At 48.3% G+C, this 19,286-nt stretch overlaps 1 protein-coding gene across 5 annotated transcripts in view; it reads right to left on the bottom strand.

Moving 5' to 3' along the window:
* TULP3 (TUB like protein 3) overlaps positions 1-19,286 on the bottom strand; it is a 71,456-nt gene that overhangs the window by 41,324 nt on the left and 10,846 nt on the right. For all 5 annotated transcript variants that reach the window (XR_012646559.1, XM_075002622.1, XM_075002635.1 and 2 more), the window contains exon 2: positions 5,432-5,483. Coding sequence is in view for 3 of the 5 variants with exons in the window: in XM_075002622.1 (XP_074858723.1) it covers positions 5,432-5,483 (52 nt within the window). In the remaining 2 variants the exon portion in view is untranslated. The remainder of the gene's footprint in view (positions 1-5,431; positions 5,484-19,286) is intronic.

Here is a 19,286-nt window from a genome sequence, read left to right as displayed (position 1 = left end):
CACGACACCATAAAAGCGACTGCTCTGAGCAGTACTGGCTCCCAGAGTGAATCTTTCAAAGCACAAGCAGGAGTTGCACAGGGCTGCATCATGGCCCCAGTCATGTCTGTGGTTTTTATTGGCATCATTCTTTAACTAATTGCTGGGAAGCTACCTGCTGGTGTTGAAATCATTACAGAATGGATGGAAAGTTTCCAGGTTTACTAGGTTGAAAACTAAAAGTAAAATTTCCACTACAATTGCGGGACTTCAGTATGTTGATGACAATACAGTTTTTTTGCCCACTCCAAGAAAGATCTTCAAACTATTCTTGGTCTCATGCTTTGGTTTCAACATCAAGAAGACCAAAGTGCTCCATCAGCCCTCTCCAAAGAGGTATCACATGTTCCATCTATTAAAATCAATGGAGAAGTACTAGAGAATATCGATAATTTCCTCTACCTTGGAAGTCATCTCTCATCCAAGGCTGATATCAATGCAAAAATCCAACACTGTCTGAGTTGTGCCAGTACAGCCTTGGCTCGTTTATGTCACTAGGTTTTTAAAGATCACGACATTTGAAAAGACATCAAGCTACTTGTTTACCAACCTGTTATTCTCCCAGCATTGTTGTATGGGTGTGAAACCTGGACAAGCTAGAGACATCACTTGAAAGTCCTTGAAAGGCATTACCAATGCTGTCTCTGCAAGATCTTGAAGATCAAATGGGAAGACAGATGCACCAACATTAGTGTCCTGAAAGAGGCAAAGACCACCAGTATTCCAGGCAATGATCATCCACCAGCAACTCCGGTGGACTGGTCACGTTTTCTGGATGCCAGACCATTGGTCCCCCAACAGCTCCTGTTCACTCAGCTGAAAGAAGGATATAACAACATAGGAGGCCAACAGAAGCATCACAAGGACTGGCTGAAGGATAACTTCAGGAAGTGCAATACTGACATTGACACCTGGAGGATCACTCAAAATGAAGAAAAGTAATACAAGATGGTCCTCTGCATTTTGAACTTGCCCACTGACAAGCTGAGGAGGACAAGAGGCACAGGAGGTGGAAGGAGAGACTGGCTTTCAGTTACAGTCAACAGCCTCCTGACGTACCTGGAAATATCTGCCCTCACTGTAATAGAACTTGTGGTTCAAGGATAGACTTTATGAGCCATCTGAAGAGCCATAACTCTCCTGATTATCATACTCAGCAACAAGTGATCATCATTATTCCCAGGAGTGCCTAAGCAAAGGATCCTCTTGTTCCTGGACAATGTTGCCATCACCATTTAAGCTCTTTCTGCACCTCATGGCCTCCAGGGTTGCCTTGACATCTGCTTGGGTAGCAGCGTCTCTGGCACATGCAGTCCTGTATGCCCTCTGAGGCTGGGTCTACACCTAACTTGAACATTGACAGCTGCTACACAATTTTAGATATGTCAATTGCATACCAAAAATTCATTTAGCAGCCGTGGATATTTGTCCCTGTCCTCATTGCAGAATGCTGACAGGAGCGCTTCTCCCATTGGCATTCCTTAATCCTTGCAGCTTGCAACGAGTTCCAGGGTCAACTGTGACTGCGGAACGAGCTGTTTCGCACATGCGTGAAATGGCATTACAACAGATCAAACCTAAGCATTTGATCATCTGCGGCGAGTGTAGTCCCAGCTAGAGTCTTAGCTGGAATGGGCAGTGAATTTCCTTTCTCCATGGCAGTCAGCCTCAACTGAGCCAAACTGCTCTCTTTTATAATAGTACACCTAGGGCATGTCCAGTAGAGTGAAAGAAGTGGGGCTTCCTCAGAACACAATGCAAAGTTAACCCCTTCCCATTTAGTGTGGAGCAGTGCACCCCATTACAGTCAGTTTGAATGTGTACTGTATAATCAGTATTCACCAGCCTTTACTGATAAAAATCTAAATCTTCTAGACATATACTTAAGACTGTTAAAATGCAACTCACTTTGTTTGAACTACATGGCATAGCAACTGCATAATCAAAATTGTTAAGCATTCTTCCCCATAACAGAATTGGATTTTGTTTGTTTTTGATTAATATCCAACTCTTTTTTACATCACTGTATTGTAATGGAGATTAATGTACTTCAGGGAAAAGACACAGGAGCAATATGCTCCATTTGCTCTCTATATGAAAGGACACTCACTGGTTATCATGATGAATTTGGCACTTTGGGAACATTACATATTAAAAACTTTCCAAGATATTTTACTTTCAGGCAACACAGGATACTTGAAAATTCAAAATACTGTGAACAACGGAAACAAAGTAATAACAAGTATCGGAGGGGTAGCCATGTTAGTCTGGATCTGTAACAGCAACAAAAGGTCCTGTGGCACCTTATAGACTAACAGGAAAGTTTTAAGCATGAGCTTTCATGAGCACAGACTCACTTCATCAGATGCTGGTGAAGTGAGTCTGTGCTCATGAAAGCTCGTGCTCAAAACTTTTCTGTTAGTCTATAAGGTGCCACAGGACCCTTTGTTGCTGTTAAAGTAATAACACTAAGTCTACCAAATTTCCAGCAATGTGCCCAGAGAGTTAGGACTACCATATCTAGCATAATGCAGCAGACCAAAGGGTCTTCCACCAGTTTGGTTTTCTGTTTAAAACCGGACTCTATACTAGGTGCCTTACAAAACGCTGAATAAAGGACTTGAGTACACAATATTACACTGATAATACTAATAATCATCATAGCATTAGCATCATAGGATAACAGCACCCACAAATGTGCTAGGTTTATCACAGAAAGAACATAAAAGGCAGATCTCTGATGTGAAAAACATTGTTCTCCAAGCATTATCTGGTTAACGCTTTAGGCCTGGTCATAGGATTTAACAGATCTTGCCATTTTTATCCCAAGTGTTATAGAAATTAAAGATGGAAAAAATCTTGTTTAGTGCATGGTGCACAATCATGATCAGTGGGTGTCCTGTCACAGTGCTGCTGACAACCTGCTACTTGTCTCTCTGAAGAATTTAAACTTCTACTTATTAAACATTTTTTTTCAAAAGTAAGCCTTTAAAGGTAAAAATTTACATCTACATATGCATACCTAAGTAAGGGATCTAGTTACCAGCACTGCTGTGTACCTGCACCGCTAACAAACAGAAGTTTCAAAAACTGCCACAAGTCTCCAATTCAGTGGTTCTCAAACTCTTTATGCCCAAGATCACTTTTGGAATTTAAGGGCAACTCAACATCCACCCACCCATTCCCCAAAGCCCTGCCCCTCTATCTCTCACTCTTCCCCACCCTCACTTACTTTCACTGTGCTTCATTGGGGACTGGGGTTCCACAGGGGTATTGCGGGGACAAGGGGATATAGGTGCTGGCTCTGGGATGGGGCTTGCTGTGAACGAGGAAGTATGTGTGCTGGCTGTGGGAAGAGATCAGGGCAGGGGTGCAGAAGAGGGTGCTGGCCAGGGGTCCCTCTAATTTTTTCCATTAATGGGCAGAATAAATTTTGTTGTGTGTACTAAGGCATGCGCAGATGTGCACCACCAATAGAAACATATACTGATGGCTGTGGGCACTCTGCTAATCAGCTGGGCAGCATCTGAATCTCTGCTGGGTGGCTGCCCAAGCATTTAGCTTACAAGGAACACGGGTGCTGGCTCTAGGAGGGTGCTGGGAGTTGTGGTGTGGCTAGGTTCCCATATGGTGGTACTGCCCCTGGGTCCATGTTGGCAGAGCAGCAAGGCCAAGTCAGGATCCCTGCCTGCCCCAGCCTCAGCCTCACAGTAGAGTCCAAAGTGGATGCAAATGTCTACTAGAGGATATACATTTGTATCTACTGATCCACAGGGATCTGCTCCCAAGACCCCCTGTGGCCAAAGGAGAGGAGCACACTGCTGCTGCTCCCTGGAGTCAATACCCTGTGGCAGCAGCTGCTCCTGGCCATGCAGCTCTATTGTCCCCAGCTCTGCCACCAGTGAGGCTGTGTGACCCCACTCATACTGAGTGAGGAGACAGGAGGGCCTGCTTACAACCAAGCTCCAGTTGCCACTACTGATGAGAGCCACCTCCTGCTGCCCAGCTCGGTGTTCAGGGGAGTCCGTAGTGGCAGCTGAAGTTTGGCTCTGAGAGGCACTTTCCTTCCCACCATGGCCTAGTGGCAGCAACTGTTCCCAGCTCCTCCCCACCACCAGGCTGTAAGAAGCTCCAGGTGGGACAGGAAAAGCGCCAGTGTCCCAACCCCAGCAACAGCGCTGGGTGGAGCAGTGGAAGCCCCAGCCCCCAAACCCAGCTGCAGCTCCAGGACTGTAGGTGCTCTTGCACCCTGCCGTAGTGTCAGGGCTGGGAGAGCTCTCATTTTCTCACTGCAGCTCTGGGGCCGGGGCTAGAAGAAAAGAGATTTTCCAGGCTTGGAGGGGCAGAGAGGAGCAAACCTGGGCAGCTGGGCTGAATGAGACTAGACTGTGGGTTGAATGGGTGCAGCCACAGGGAAACGGGTGACTGGGATTGGGCCAACAGTGGGGCTGAGGGCAGAAGGGGAGGGAAGCAGCCCCCACTTGCTCTGGCTTAGGGCCCCACCAAACTTTGTATGGCCCAATAGTCATCTTAAATTTCACAGGGCAAAACAGCAAGGATGAATGTGTTTATCTAAGTGCTCTAATAGGTCTGAGCATTCAGCAAGTTGTGTATCAATCAGCTGTTTCAAAAGAGGTACAATTCCTGAAAGTGTTCCTAAATCAAATACTAAGGCAAAGGGTTTGTTTTTAGCAGGGGAATAAAAGGTAGAAAGCTGAGGGACGTCTGTCTTGACAGAGGGGTTAAGCAGCTCTTCTTACTGCTCAGAAATTATTTTTCTTTCTGCTTTCATGTTTAAACTGGATAATCCCTTAGAGAGATTAATTATCCTCCTCTCTTTCGATCTACTTAGTCTTGTGAACACTGAATCCTAATTAAATGAATAAACAACACTTGTAGGAAGCACAAAATATCAAGGAAATCAAAACAAAAACTGTGGCAATTTTAATCCCTGAACTCATGATAACCAGAAAAATCACTGAAGGAAAATGGTAGCAATTCGTTCTAATCTGTTTCTGTCCATCATTTCAAACATTTATATTACACTCATCACCCTATCTTTGTTTTGCTTCATACATGGTCTCACATACCATAGGAGATGCTCCTTGTGCCGTGGTTTACACCAGTGCAAAATGAGTGTAAAAGGCTGGTGTTTTATACCATTTACACTCAGGCAGAGACTATATAAATCACAGGAGTGAATCGGGTGCACCCAAGAGACATAAAAAGCGGGGCGGGCAGTGGAAACTTCTTCCTCTCCTTTCCTAGCAGAATAAGTAAGTGGCAAACTCAGACTCATAATGTAAAATGTGGTTGTAAATTCCTGAAGAATGATGTTTTGCCCGTTCTGTCATAGAACATTTCCCAACTTCTGTGCTGTCTATTCACTTACCTGGTTCTCCAGTTTCAGCTGCCGCAATTTCACACTTTCATCTTCAAAAACACTGTGAAAAGGAAGAGGAAAAAACAATTATTGGTAACAAAGTCATTTACATAGCACTGTAAGTCTATGTGGTGCTTTATAAAGTAAGACATGATTCCAGAACAAACAACTTTAGGAACTGGCAGCCCACAATGTACTTTCTACCATGCTGGGAGACCCACTTCCAACAGACCTTTGATATGTTTAAAAATTTATGTTTATAGTGCAGTTTAGGTTAGCCTGAATTATGTATTAACAATGAGGAGTCCTGTGGCATCTCAAAGACTAATTTATTTGGGCATAAGCTTTTGTGGGTAAAACACACTTTGTCAAATGCATGAAGTGACAAAGTGTTTTTTACCCATGAAAACTTATGCCCAGATAAACATTGTAGACTTTAAGGCACCACAGGATTCCTTGTTGTTTTTCCAGACACAGTTTAACACAGCTACTCATCTGAGCATATGCATTAACCACATTCCTGAAGCAATACTGAAGCATTTCAATACTGAAGAATTCAATTGGTTGAGCCATGAGGCAATTTGCAGCACCCATGCTTCAGCACTTCCAAGAGATTCATTATGGTCCTGGTTCTCTCACAAATAGCTACATCTCAGAGTTCTGCACTCCCTGGTTCCTCAGTCCACTTTTTTCCTCTTTGTGGGTTGCCCAGGATCACCAGTCATGACATGCAAAACAGTGTATTTATTCAGGTCTGATATGAATTTGACCAATCTTTAAAAGTTGACGATTCTAATACTGAAATGTTCTATAGTTGGGTGACGTGCTTGACACTAGCAATTTGCAATCCACTGATATTTTAATAGGTAATAACAGAGTAGCCATGTTTATGCATGTTAATTGTATAAGCAGGTCCCCTGGAAAGTATGGGTCTGATACACCTGCTTTGTCAATAGCCAGTGAGGAGTATGTGCAAGGATAGCAGCTTGCCTGCTGCGAATGAGTTTGAAAGTTCTATTGTGCCAGAATCAAGTCTGAGCTGAAGTGAAACACAAAAAGAATATCTTATCTGTTTAGCAAACTGATACTTCTTTGGAACAAGAAAGGTCAGGAGCTCAGAATGATGTCCTGGCTGGGGAATGAAAAGATAGATTGTTGTATGAAGAATCCTCTATATGGAAGAAAAGGCATCAATACAAATAGCTGTGCCTGAGAGATACAGAAGAGAAGGACATTTAGGAGTAAAGAAAACCTGTGACAGACCGACACTCAGTTTCTCCTGGACTCATATGTTTCAGACAATGAAAGATTATGCTTTTGCCACAAATCACAACTTTTGCAATAAGGACTTTAAAAAGATCTTGCAAGACACCACTGCAGCCTTTACCCATTAAGGAAGCATTTGCTGGGTGTCTGTAGATGTTGTGGGACCCTGTGCTAAACTTTACAGGGGAGGAAAGAAACACAATACTTGTGACAGATTGTACAGCTACATATCCTAAAGCCACAATCTTGTCTAATATTGAACCTGAAACTGTGGCAACAGCTTTATTAATAATTTTCAGCAGGGTAGGTTTTCCCCAGAAAACACTGACTGATCAAGGCACAAACTTTATGGCAAAAGGTAGGCAACCTGCAGCTACAGAGCCACTTGCAGTTCTTTAAGGAAACACTTATGGCTCCAGACGCTGTTGCCGCTGACTCCTCTTGTGACTCCCTGCCCGGCCGTGCTGAAATAATGGACCTAAATTTAACTGGTTTAATGGCTGTCAGGGTGACAGAAAGGATCTGGCCATTAAACCAATTAAATTTAGGTCCATTGTTTCAGTGCGGCAGAGCAGGGAGCCAGCCACCTGCGCGGCAGGTGGGGGAAATAAGCAGGAGAGCTGGGGGAGGGGCGTCTATAACTTCCCCTATTGGAGCCATACAGCTGCAGAGGAGCAGCAGCAGCGCAGAACTCATCACCTGAGCCTGGTTAATCCTGGGGGTGGGGGTCTAGTTTGGGGCTAAGGGGCATTCAGCCTGGAGATGGGAGCAGGGTTTGAGGCTGAGAAAGGTTAAGCCTGGGATGTGGGGGCAGATTTGGGGGCTGAGGCAGGTAAAGCCTGGAGATGGGGGTAACAAACTTTCTAACTGGTACAAATCATTGTGTGTGCCCGGTTCTAAAAACAGGGGTGACAAAAATTACGGTTTGATGTTATTTATTAAGGACCATCTTGTATTCATGTGCATTGTGCCTCCTGAAGTGTTGATTTTGTAACTGAATTTGAAAAAATGGCTCCTCTCGTTTTTTTGGTTGCAGACCCCTGTTCATGATTGCTGTCTTTAAAAAATTATAAGAATTGTGTGAAGCATATAAACGTTGGTCCCTATCACCCAGAGACCAATGAGCAGGTGAAAAGACTCAAAAGAACTCTGAAAGCTATATAAAGAATGTGTCTCCAGAGCTGTGTCTACACGTGCACGCTACTTCGAAGTAGCGGCACTAACTTCAAAATAGCGCCCGTCGCGGCTACACGCGTCGTGCGCTATTTCGAAGTTAACTTCGACGTTAGGCGGCGAGACGTCGAAGTCACTAACCTCATGAGGGGATCAGAATAGCGCCCTACTTCGACGTTCAACGTTGAAGTAGGGACCGTGTAGACGATCCGCGTCCCACAACGTCGAAATTGCCGGGTCCTCCATGGCGGCCATCAGCTGGGGGGTTGAGAGACGCTCTCTCCAGCCCCTCAGCTCACTGGTGGCCGCGTGGAGCAGCCCCTTAAAGGTCCCCTCCCCCTCCCTGCCTCTGCAGGAAGCTGAGGGAACGTGCAGGCTGCAGCCTGCACACGCGGCTAGCCTGCACCACCCTCAGCGACCCAGCCAGCTGCGATGGCTGCCCGGCAGCCCCCCCAGCGGACCCCCCCCAAAGGGGAGCCAGGGCAGCCAGGGCAGCCAGCCCAGCCAGAGGGGCAGCCAGGCTGGCAACCGGCAGCGGGGCCCCTCCTGGACGGAGGCCAAGCTGCGGGACCTCCTGGGGCTCTAGAGTGAGGAGGAGGTGCTCCAGGTAATGGGGAGCAAGAGGCGGAACGCGGATGCGTTCGCTCGGCTGGCCGACGGCCTGGCTGCCCGAGGTCACCCTGCCCGCACTCCTGACCACGTCAGGAGTAAGGTCAAGGAGCTGCGGCAGGGTTACTCCCGGGCCCGGGATGTGGCCAGCCGATCTGGGGCCGCCCCCGTCACTTGCCCCTTTTACTGGGAGCTCAGGGACATCCTGGGCTCCTGGCACACCTCCTCCCCTCCGGCCACCCTTGACACCTCGGCTGACGAGCCCCAGCAGGCCCTGCAGACGGAGTCCGCCCCGGAGGCAATCCCCGCACCCCGGGGGCCCCCCCCGGGACATCGTGGCAGGAGGGGGGGGGGCTCCGCCTCTGCAGAATCCAGCCTGCAGATCCTCCTCCTGCCATCCCGGAGCAGCAGCAGGGCCTCCGACCCCCGGGGATCTCTGGACCGTGGGAGCGGACCCACAGGTAGGTACCCCTCTCTGGGTTTGAGGGGCGGGGGTAAGAGATATGTGTCCAGGGCCCCCCACATGCTCACATGGCCATGGCCCCAAGGACACCAGGGCCATGGCCCTCACAGCACTGCATCCATCAGCCCCTGCCCCCGCCCCAACCCGCATGACAGTGCCATGCCCCATCCCCGGGCCAGGGGGGAGCGGAACCTCGAGGGGCCCCCGGGAGGAGGGGGTGGGACACCCCGCAGCAACAGCATGTGATGGAGTGGGGGGAGTGCCAAAGGGAGACTCAGGCTACATATGAGCAACCAGAGCCGAATAGCTCCCAGGGCCAAAGGAGGATCCTGGGGCTACAGCTGGCAGGTGACACCTCTGCCCTGAACAAACAGGAGGGAGGAGCCGAGCTGGCTTGGAATTGGGGGGCGAGGGCGGGGGCCACAGGTAGAGGCTAGGGGAAGGGAGAGCTGGTAGGCAGCCAGCCTGAGGAGGGGGAAAGCTGCATCCCAGAGGGGCCCCCCTTGGGGTCTTCTCCCCACGACGGGTTGGAAGGACTGTCTCTTCCGACAGCTGGTGCTGTCACTCCTGGCAGAAACTGGGCATCTGTGGCCTAAGAAACCTCTCCTGCTCTCAGACCCTGCGGGGTGAAGTGAGAGTCGCTCCCACCAGGGGACAGGGTGCAGGGCAGGGGGACCCCTGAAGCCCATCCATCACAGCAGCATCTCCCGGGGACGGGGATGGGGAACCTGCAGCACAGGGCTGGGGGGACAAAGGCCATGGCTCGGGGCCCACACTAACACCTGTCTCCATTCTTCTTCGCCCCCTCCTCTCCTGTGTCCTGCACCTGCACCATCAGAAGGACCGGAAGACAGCGCCGGCGAGGCGTCAGTCGTCCCAGAGAGCCCTCCGGGACCATCGCTCCAGGGCAGCCCCTCGGCCGAGGACCGACCAGCCCCACGGCGGGCTAGACGGCGGACCCCGCGCCTCCAACCGCCGATGGTGACGGACCTCCAGCTGCTGGCCATCCACCGTCGGCAGCTGGAGGTCGCGGAGCAGCACCTCCAGCTGCAGGAGCGGGCGCTGGCCTGGCGCCAGGAGGCATGGGGGGCCTACATGCAGACATTTAACCGCCTGGTGGACTACCTGGCCCCCCATGCCGTGCCGGCCGAACCATCACCCGCCCTGCCTGCTCCTGCAGCCCCACCACCAGCTGCTCCGCCCGTCGCCGGCCCGTCCGCCGTCGCCCTGCCACCCACCCGCGAGGGCCGGAGCGCCAAGGGACCCCTGGAGCCACCTGACACTCGCCGGCCCCCATACCTTCCGGTCCAGCCCGCTCCCACCCAGCCATGGACCAGGCTGCAGGCGCAGCGGGGCTCCCAGCCGGCCACGCCCAGTGCCGGGCTATAGGGGCGAGGGGCCCGGGACGTGGCCCCCCCCTTGTATATAGTTGGACCCTGTTTTTTTGGTCCCCCCGTTTGCCCCGCCCCCCCCATGTAAATAGTTCTCCCCTTTATCCTCCCTGGTTTTCTTTTTATTATTTATGGCAGACAGTTGTTTCTTTGGATTGTTTTATTTTTGTACATATTGCTTTTCTTGAACGTTTGTACCTTGTTGTTTTCTGTTTGTGGTTCACATATATTTATTTACCTCAAAAAAAAAAAATTTCGGAAAGAAAAAAAAAAGTTTTGGAAAGGAAAAAAAAAATTTACATTCAGCCACAAGTGCGTGCTGTCATTTGTCCAGGACAAGTGGGGGGGGGGCGGTGGGGTGCTCCATGGTGTGGGCGTTGGGGCAGGAGTGTGGGGGAGGAAGGGGCGGGCAGTAGGGGGCCTGGGCAGAGTTCACCCCGTGGCCTGTTCGTCGAAGTGGGCCCGCAGGGCCTCCCAGACCCAGGTCCCCTCGGGGTCCACCTGCCGACTGGGGGCAGCAGGTGGCTGGACGTGTGCCCTGGCGGCCTCCGCAGCCCAGTCCTGGAGAAAGGTCTCCCCCTTGCTCTCGACCAAATTGTGCAGGGCGCAGCAGGCACCCACAATCTGGGGGATGTTGTTGGGGCCCGCATCCAGGCAGGTCAGGAGACATCTCCAGCGTCCCTTCAGGCGGCCAAATGAGCGCTCCACCACCTGGCGCGCACGGTTCAGGCGCTCGTTGAACCGCTCCTGGCTAGCGGAGAGATGGCCCGTGTAGGGGCGCATGAGCCACGGCCGGAGGGGTTAGGCCGCATCTGCGATGACGCAGAGGGGCATGGTGGTGCCCCCCAGAGGGATCTCCCGCTGGGGGATGTAGGTCCCTGCCTCCAGCCGGCGGCACAGGCCCGAGTTCCGGAAAACCCGGGTTTCGTGGGTGCTGCCAGGCCAGCCCACGTAAATGTCCTGGAAACATCCCCGGCTGTCCACCAAGGGCTGGAGGACGACAGAATGGTAGCCCTTTCGATTGAGGTATCGTCCGCCAGTGTGGATGCGGGGCACGGATGGGGATGTGAGTCCCATCCAGAGCCCCGAAGCAGTTGGGGAAGCCCAGGGTGGCAAAGGCAGCGATGGTGGCATCTGGGTCCCCCAGCCTCACGAGCCTGTGCAGGAGCATGGCGTTGATGGCACGCACAACCTGCAGAGAAAGCACATGGGACAGCACCAATGACGGGTGAGCAGGGTGTGTGTTGCCCTGCCCTGCTCTGGCCCTCCTGCCCTGGCCCCCCTGCCCTGCCCTGCCCTGCCCTGCCCTGCCCTGCTCTGGCCCCCCTGCCCTGGCCCCCCCCCATGGGTTCACTTACCTCCATGAAGACAGCCCCGACGGTGGCCTTGCCGACACCAAACTGCTGGCCCACGGATCGGTAGCTGTCCGGAGTGGCCAGCTTCCAGACAGCAATGCCGACCCGTTTCTGCACTGTGAGGGCACGCCGCATGGCAATGTCCTGGTGCCTGAGTGCGGGGGTGAGCCACTGGCACAGCTCCAGGAATGTCTGCTGGGTCATCCTGAAGTTCCTGAGCCAGTGGTCGTTGTCCCACTCCCCAAGCACCAGCAGCTCCCACCAGTCGGTGCTGGTGGGGTAGCTCCACAGCCGCCGGCGTGTGAGGCGGGGGGTGGAGCGGGGTGCTGCAGGGGTAGGGGTTGAGCCCTGATGCCCTGGGGGCATCTCCTCCCCTGGGGCAAGGAGGTGCTCAGCTGCCTCCCACATGGCATGGGTCAGGGCAAGCTCTGCTCCTGCCGGGAGGGCTGGGTGGACCTCTAGCTGCTGCTGCTGCTGCTGCTGCTGCTGCTGCTGCTGGGGGTCCATGACTGCGGTGCCCGGGGTCTGTGTGCCTATGGCTCCTCAGACCGCGTGCTGTGCAGGCTGCGTGTGTCTGGGAGGGGCCCTTTAAGGGAGCGGCTAGCTGTTGCCCCGGAAGCGCTAGTCCGCCCTGTGACCCTGTCTGCAGCTGTGCCTGGCATCCCTATTTCGATGTGTGCTACTTGGGCATGTAGACGTTCCCTCACTACGCCTATTTCGATGTTGGGCTGCGCAACGTCGAAGTTGAACATCGACGTTGCCGGCCCTGGAGGACGTGTAGACGCTATTCATCGAAATAGACTACTTCGATGTAGGCTTCACATGTAGACGTAGCCCAGATGTGATAACAGTTAGGGCATTTTCCTCCTGTTTCCTCTATATGCATAGCGAAGCTCACTCAAGAATATACTTAGTTTACTCCATCTGACCTCTTATATAGGAAGCAGATGAGGGGACACCTACACTTAAGACTCTTGGGAGGGCAGTGAGCAGAAAACAGGACTACAATGGGATTATGCATCTCATTTTAAGGAGAATTTGAAGATTATGACAGGTTTCAGCAACAGAACCTTAAGAAAAGTAAGGAAACTCAGAAAGTTTGATATGATCGGCATCCTGAGAAAACATCATTTGATATTGGTGATCTGTTATTAATGTTAATTCCTGTGAGAAAAAAATGCAGAATTATTAGGAAGGTGATTTGAAGAATAAATGAAGTCACAAAAAAAATGTAAGAAAGCCTCAGGTTTGGGGCAGCTGTGCAAACCATGCATACCAATAGGTTAAAAGCTTACCATGAGAAAGTTGTGAATATGATATGTTGTGCTGATGAGGAACCACTATCCAACCCTTTAACTCAGTGTTTCGCAAATGGTGTTCCCAGGGTTCCATGAAGTCAAAATAAGGGTTCCAGGAGAAACTGATCAGCAGTTGGCAACCTGTGGCTCCAGAGGCCCATGAGACTCTAAGGAGTCATTTGCAACTCTAGACACTGCCGCAGCTGATTCCTCTGTGGCTCCCTGCCCTACAGCTGCTGAAACAGTAGAACTAAATTTAATTGGCTGAACGGCCGGCAGGGGGATGGGAAGGATCCGTCTGTTAAACCAACTGAATTTAGTTCCATTATTTCCGCAGGGGCAGGACAGGGAGCTGCAGAGATGTCCTCACTCTCAAAGTAGCTGGTGTACATGCAAGGGGGGGCCCCCATGCATTGCCCCTGGTTATCCCCATTTTCAATTCAGATCAAAATTATTTTCAGTTATGCCATTTGTGTCCACTTTGGAACAAAATCTATGTGAAAACTTTATAGTTATGTTTGGACACTGGAACAACACCACTAATGAAGAATAGACCAGTCCTCACATTCAACTCGTCTCACTACTTAATTAAGGGTTAGAAATTATAAAAGTCAAGATCAGTCTATTGTGATGTCTTAATTCTGGCCCTCCATCAATCATCCAAGTCTTTCAAAAAGTCAGTCAGAATCCATTTCTCTTATGCAAAAGGAAAGCAAAAATCAAGTGTGATGGAGTTTGGTGAATATTCCCACCTCTCCCCACATCCTCCAGGAATAAACAAAAATTTTAATAAGTCATCTTTTTGCATCATAAAGCACAAAAACATTTTTTCTCCTTCTCAATTCACCTTTAACAGATTAAAAATGCTTCTGTGAAAAGGAAGGAGCCCAGCAATCCTTTCCCATCACAGAATACAAGAATCCATGTGAAGGGCAGAAAAAGACCAGGAGTATCAGAGCATCTATACAGTAAATAAATTAAAAAAAAGAAGTCTCATTTTTTCTTTATCCCATCCCTTGAGTCCTTCCCACTTCCTGCTTGTCTTGAAAGTCCAACATCAACAGGCACAAAAACAGTGCTTCCTTGTTTCTTTCCTATGCTTTTTCTCTTAGTAGCTCAAACAGATAAACTGTTGATACTAATCTAACAGAAAAAGACTGTATGGAGACAATCTCACAGATCATCGGTGAGGAATGCAAGCAGTGCACTACCGTAGCCCCTGACTCAACCAGCTACAAAAGGGAATCCTTCCAACCAAATACACAGAAACAGCATATTTAACTGCTCCTCTGACATGTCAGTGCACAAGCCACACCCTGCAGCACATAACACTCCTGTCTGCAGTAAGAACAATTAAACTTCTGTTGGAAATGGAGAGAATAACAAATCTTCCCTGAATACAAGAGTATGGTCTAGAAAGCAGCTCCTAGTATATGTGACATATCACTATATGTAACATATCAGTTCACGAAAACTCGCCTTTCCTTTTCTCTCCCTAGACCTATGCAAGAAAGTACACACTATATTCACTCCAACTCCCTGAACAGTACTGTGGTTCTTGGAGCGTCCCATTCATGCCACAAAGAAACTGTCCACTGACTCCTTTCTTCAGTTTCACCATATTCAAGGAATGCTTTCATTCTCCCTTAAGACTTGCCTCGGGGTCTGGAGAAGGGTGGGAAATAATCAAAGGTGTAAAACAGTAGTGGAGAATAACCACTGATACCAAGTAAGGATGGAGCTAACAATTGACTAAAAACACAGAATGTGCCTTGGCCAAATGGCATATTGAAGTGTGGTTGGACATTTAAAAAAAAATACAGCAAAATAGTGGGATACCATATTTTCTTTCTCACCACCTTTCAAGTCAAATATGCTCCAATTATAAGAAAGAAATTTATCTTTTTAATTTTTAATGCCAAAAACTGGTATCAGAGCCCAGCTTCATTTTACATCATTACCAGAAATAAAAATGTTGCAATAAGAAATTATGTGATAAATTTGTTGATGATGAAATATAATACAAAATCAATTGCTCTTTCACAGCCATTTTGATATGCACAGTTAATTGTACCACACATAACTCCTAGACTCAACATAATTACATAAAGATATCCTTTATACATAACCAAGAAATATTCTAAAATTAAAGTAATAGTGCAATATGCAACATGCATATTCCCAGATGTTTTTTAAAAATTGGAATAACATTATTTTGCAAACAGTATATAATTATGTAATTAGAGACTGTTATACATATTTAAGAAAAGACAGAGTTAATATCCCACATTCAATTTTAACTCTGAAACGTGTTGACTTCTGAGTAGTTGAGCATTCAATCAAACAGTCTCTAACAAGAGGGACGTGTAATGGAATTACATAGTATTTGTCAACTCGTACCATATATAATATGAACTGGAATATCTAACGCTACCTTCCATATAATAATCAGTCTTTATGTATGCTGCTAAGTTAAGATTGTTACTGAACATTTGATTTTGAGAAATATAGATTTTAAAAGTCTGAAGGGACCTTTCTGGTCAATTAGTGTAATCGCCTGCACAACATGGGCCATAGAGTTTTACCTACGGTTCCCATTAGCAAGCAAAATAACTTGTGGAGTTTGGACATTGATGTTAGTGGAGAATGTTCAACTGGAATTCACTTCTCACTTTGGTCTCCCAAGTCTATTTGTAGAGCATAAAGTCCTTGAGTTTTTGCCTAACTGGGGAAAAATTCATTGAAATGGAAGGATGGTTGTATTCTGATGCTGTTCAACAAAATCACTTTTATAATGCACACAGCTCCCTAAGAGAGTTGGGTGATGCAGTTTTATAAACTGAAAAATAATTATCCTCTCGCTTTTCTCAGAAGGAACAAAATGTACCACATTTAGTAACACCATGCCAACTTTTAAATGAGAACCATACGTTAGCCCCAAAAATCACTACACAAAACTAATATATGTTGTAGTAAGGGCTTTATAAAATATACTGATACAAAAGTTTTCAAATACAGAGAGATAGCCATGCTAGTCTATATACTATCTAAACAAAAAGAACAGTCTAGTAGCACTTCAAAGACTAACAAAATAATTGTTAGTCTTTAAAGTGATACTGGACTGCTTTTTTGTTTTCAAATACAGTAATCTTGAATTTGAAAATTTACTCACAACTATTTAGGGAACTTATCTTCAACCAAAGAAAGAAACTGAGTGGTGATGTTTATTTTCTACATTTAATTACTATGATTCTATGAATAAAACAATCTTCACAAAACTATGGGGTGTAGACATCATCCCTTGATACAGAGTAATTTTACAGTGGATATTTGGGATTAGATTTAACACCTCCGTGATTTCAGTCAGAGTAAAATCATGAAATCTTCATAATTAGAATGGTAACTGACTTTTTAAAATCAGCCAGTAGTACTTTCTGGAGCCAAAAGGGAGGCAAAGCAGTTTCTGATAGGAGAATGACAGGGTGCTGTTAGATCTATAATTGTGCCCTTTGCAAACCAGGACTCTAGTCACTTAAAACACCCAGGGTACTTGTTGTAGTTGAGTAGGGGCATCTTAAGTAGTTTTGGTTTGGAGGAGGAGGGATCACTTGCAGCTGTAGGGAGACTGATGTACTTATGAGGTAATTAGCTCACCAGCTGGATGGCTCTGAGAAGAAGCAAGCAGTAAAATGGCTGAGCTAGGGAGGAAGAAGAGTGTTCCACATAATTGCTGCTATATTATGATATACCTGGAACATAAACAGTAATAACATCTGATAGAGGCACCTGGTGGACTGTGTGCGCTGCTTAATTCATAAACTAGGGTTTCCTGACAGGAACTGTTCAGAGGCCTTTATTTACCTAGATTGCAAAAAGGACCTAAATACCCTGAAGGTTTCCCTTTCCTTTGGGGGAAGAGACCAATACATAAATGATAGACAATTAAGCTAATGGCAACAAGAATTTTGAAGTTTGCTAACAAAAGACCCCCAGACCTTCTGTTTTTGAATTAATACAGATTTTCATCCTGATCATATCTAAACACATAAATATAGACATGCTTGCATTATGAACAAATTTATTGGAATTGAGGTGAGATGCGCTAGGAATATTCTCCTAATCATTTCCATCTGCATACATTTTTGATTGCCTGGCTATGGAGTTCCTTGATGACAGGAACACCATTCATTTCTTTCTTGTCCCTTTAGGCACTTGGACCATAGTGATAGGCAGAGTATAAAGCCCGCTCTACACACAGAAAATGAGCACAAAAACCTGATTTAATCAAACCTGCACAGAAATTGTGTGTAAATAAGCATGAACAAGCTAGGGAGACAGTTCTCTCTCTCCCCCTTTGGCCATGTCCCATCATAATAAGATAATGTGATGCCACATCAAATGGGACTGGTAGAGAAATTAGCAACCAAGTCTAGTGAACTTCCCTCTCCTATTTTCACAAAGATACATAATGACTATAATTCTTCTACAACTTAGTACTACATAAAATCAATGTAGTACATAGTAAATGCATTAATAAGGATAGCGATAGATCACAACACTAACTGTAACTGGGGAATCACCATTCAAGGGGTGTGTTCCAAAGGAGATCTGCAGGGATCTTTTTCTGGACTCATATTATTCAATATATTTATCAGTGACCTGTAAAAAAATATAAAGTCTTTGCTGGTAAAATAAACAGATGACAAAAATTGGACAATTGGAACCTGTCTAAATTAAATTAAGAATTAGAATTAAAAACTTTTTAAAAGGATGTTTGCTTTCTTCAGAAGCCATACAGAGCAGAAGCTAAGCCTTGCATATACAGAATGCAGTGGTTTAGCAAAATCAGTTTAAAAATCTATTTAGTTAAACATATGGATTTTTCTACTGAAGACCAAAATGGCCACCAGCAAGTACTAGCTCAGGATTCTGCAACATGTGGCTCTAAAGCAGCTTGCAGACTCTTTAAGAACATCTTTGTGGCTCCCAGTGCTACCATTGCAAAGTATTTAAAAAAAAAACCCTCCTGATCATTTTTGATAAACGGTTAGGACCTAAAAGCCCAAAAATGAACAACTCATAACTAAACAGCAAACAATATGTGATATTGAAATGTTGGATTATGCCCCCTACTATCCTCCAAAGAGAGAGAGAAAGTTTGGGAGTGGAAGTCAGGAAGACAGTGGTACAAACACACACATAAGGTGGGAGGAAACAGAATACACTCATCCCTCGCTTTACCAGCACAACTGGTTCCCAGCTTTCTGCTCCTAGGCAAGAACTGGTAAGAGGGACTTTAAATTCCTATTAAATTACACGTAAAAGTCTCTGATTAGTTCCTAGGGCTTCCAACTCAGGGAAGGAGAGGAAGCAGGTGGTGGTGCTTTTGAAAGGTGAGTGAACCTTGGGTTGGGGAGGGTGAAAGGCTGGGGGCAGTTTGGGGCAGTAAGCAGGAGGGAGGGTTAAAATCTGGTGGCGGGGGTTCACGCTGCTGCGGTTTGGGGTCGGCAGGGGTCAGGCAGCGGCGGGGGTCTGGCTGCCGCAGTTTGGGGCCGCGGGGGTTACAGGCGGAAGGGGGGTTTGGCCACGGGGCTGTGGGGTTACAGGCGGGGGGGGGGGAGTTGGCCGTGTGGCCGTGGGTGTTACAGGCAGACGGGGGGGTCTGGCTGCAAGGGTTACAGGTGGAGGCAGGGGTCAGGCCATAGGGGATACAGGCAGCAGGGGCCTCAGGCTGCGGGGCCGCCGGGGTGTCTGGCTGTGGGGGTTACAGGTGGTGGGGGACGGGTCCTGGCTGCGGGGCCACTGGGGGTACAGGCAGCCACGGAGCGGTCTAGTTGCAGGGCCGTGGGGAGTACACGCAGCCATAGAGCAGTCTGGCTGCAGAGGAGTACAGACGGCCGTGGGGGATACAGGCGGCCGAGGGAGGGTCTGGCCCCGGGGGGGGTACAAGTGGCAGGGGGGGTCTGGCCGTGGGGCAGCAGGGGTGTTGGGCTGCAGGGGGCATACAGGCGGCCGCGGAGGGGGGTCTGGCTACAGAGGATGTACAGGCGGCCGCAGGGGGGTCTGATCGTGGGGGGTACAAGCAGCCATGGGGTTGGCTGCAGGGCCGACAGGGGTGTCACGCTGTGGAGCATACAGGCAGCCGTGGGGCCAGGCTGCAGTGGTTGGGGGTTCAGGCTGTGGGGCCGGTAAGGGGGTCTGCCTGCTGTGGTTTAGGGCTGTGGGGGGGGGGTTGGCAGGAGGCGGGGGGGTCTGGCTGTGGGGGCAGCAGAGGTGTCAGGCTGCCACGATTTGGGGCTACTGGGCTGA

The sequence above is a fragment of the Carettochelys insculpta genome, chromosome 1, assembly GCF_033958435.1.
Source record: "Carettochelys insculpta isolate YL-2023 chromosome 1, ASM3395843v1, whole genome shotgun sequence".
NCBI lineage: Eukaryota > Metazoa > Chordata > Testudines > Carettochelyidae > Carettochelys > Carettochelys insculpta.
Note: the sequence above shows the minus strand (reverse complement) of the source record. Positions and strands in the feature narration are given on the sequence as shown.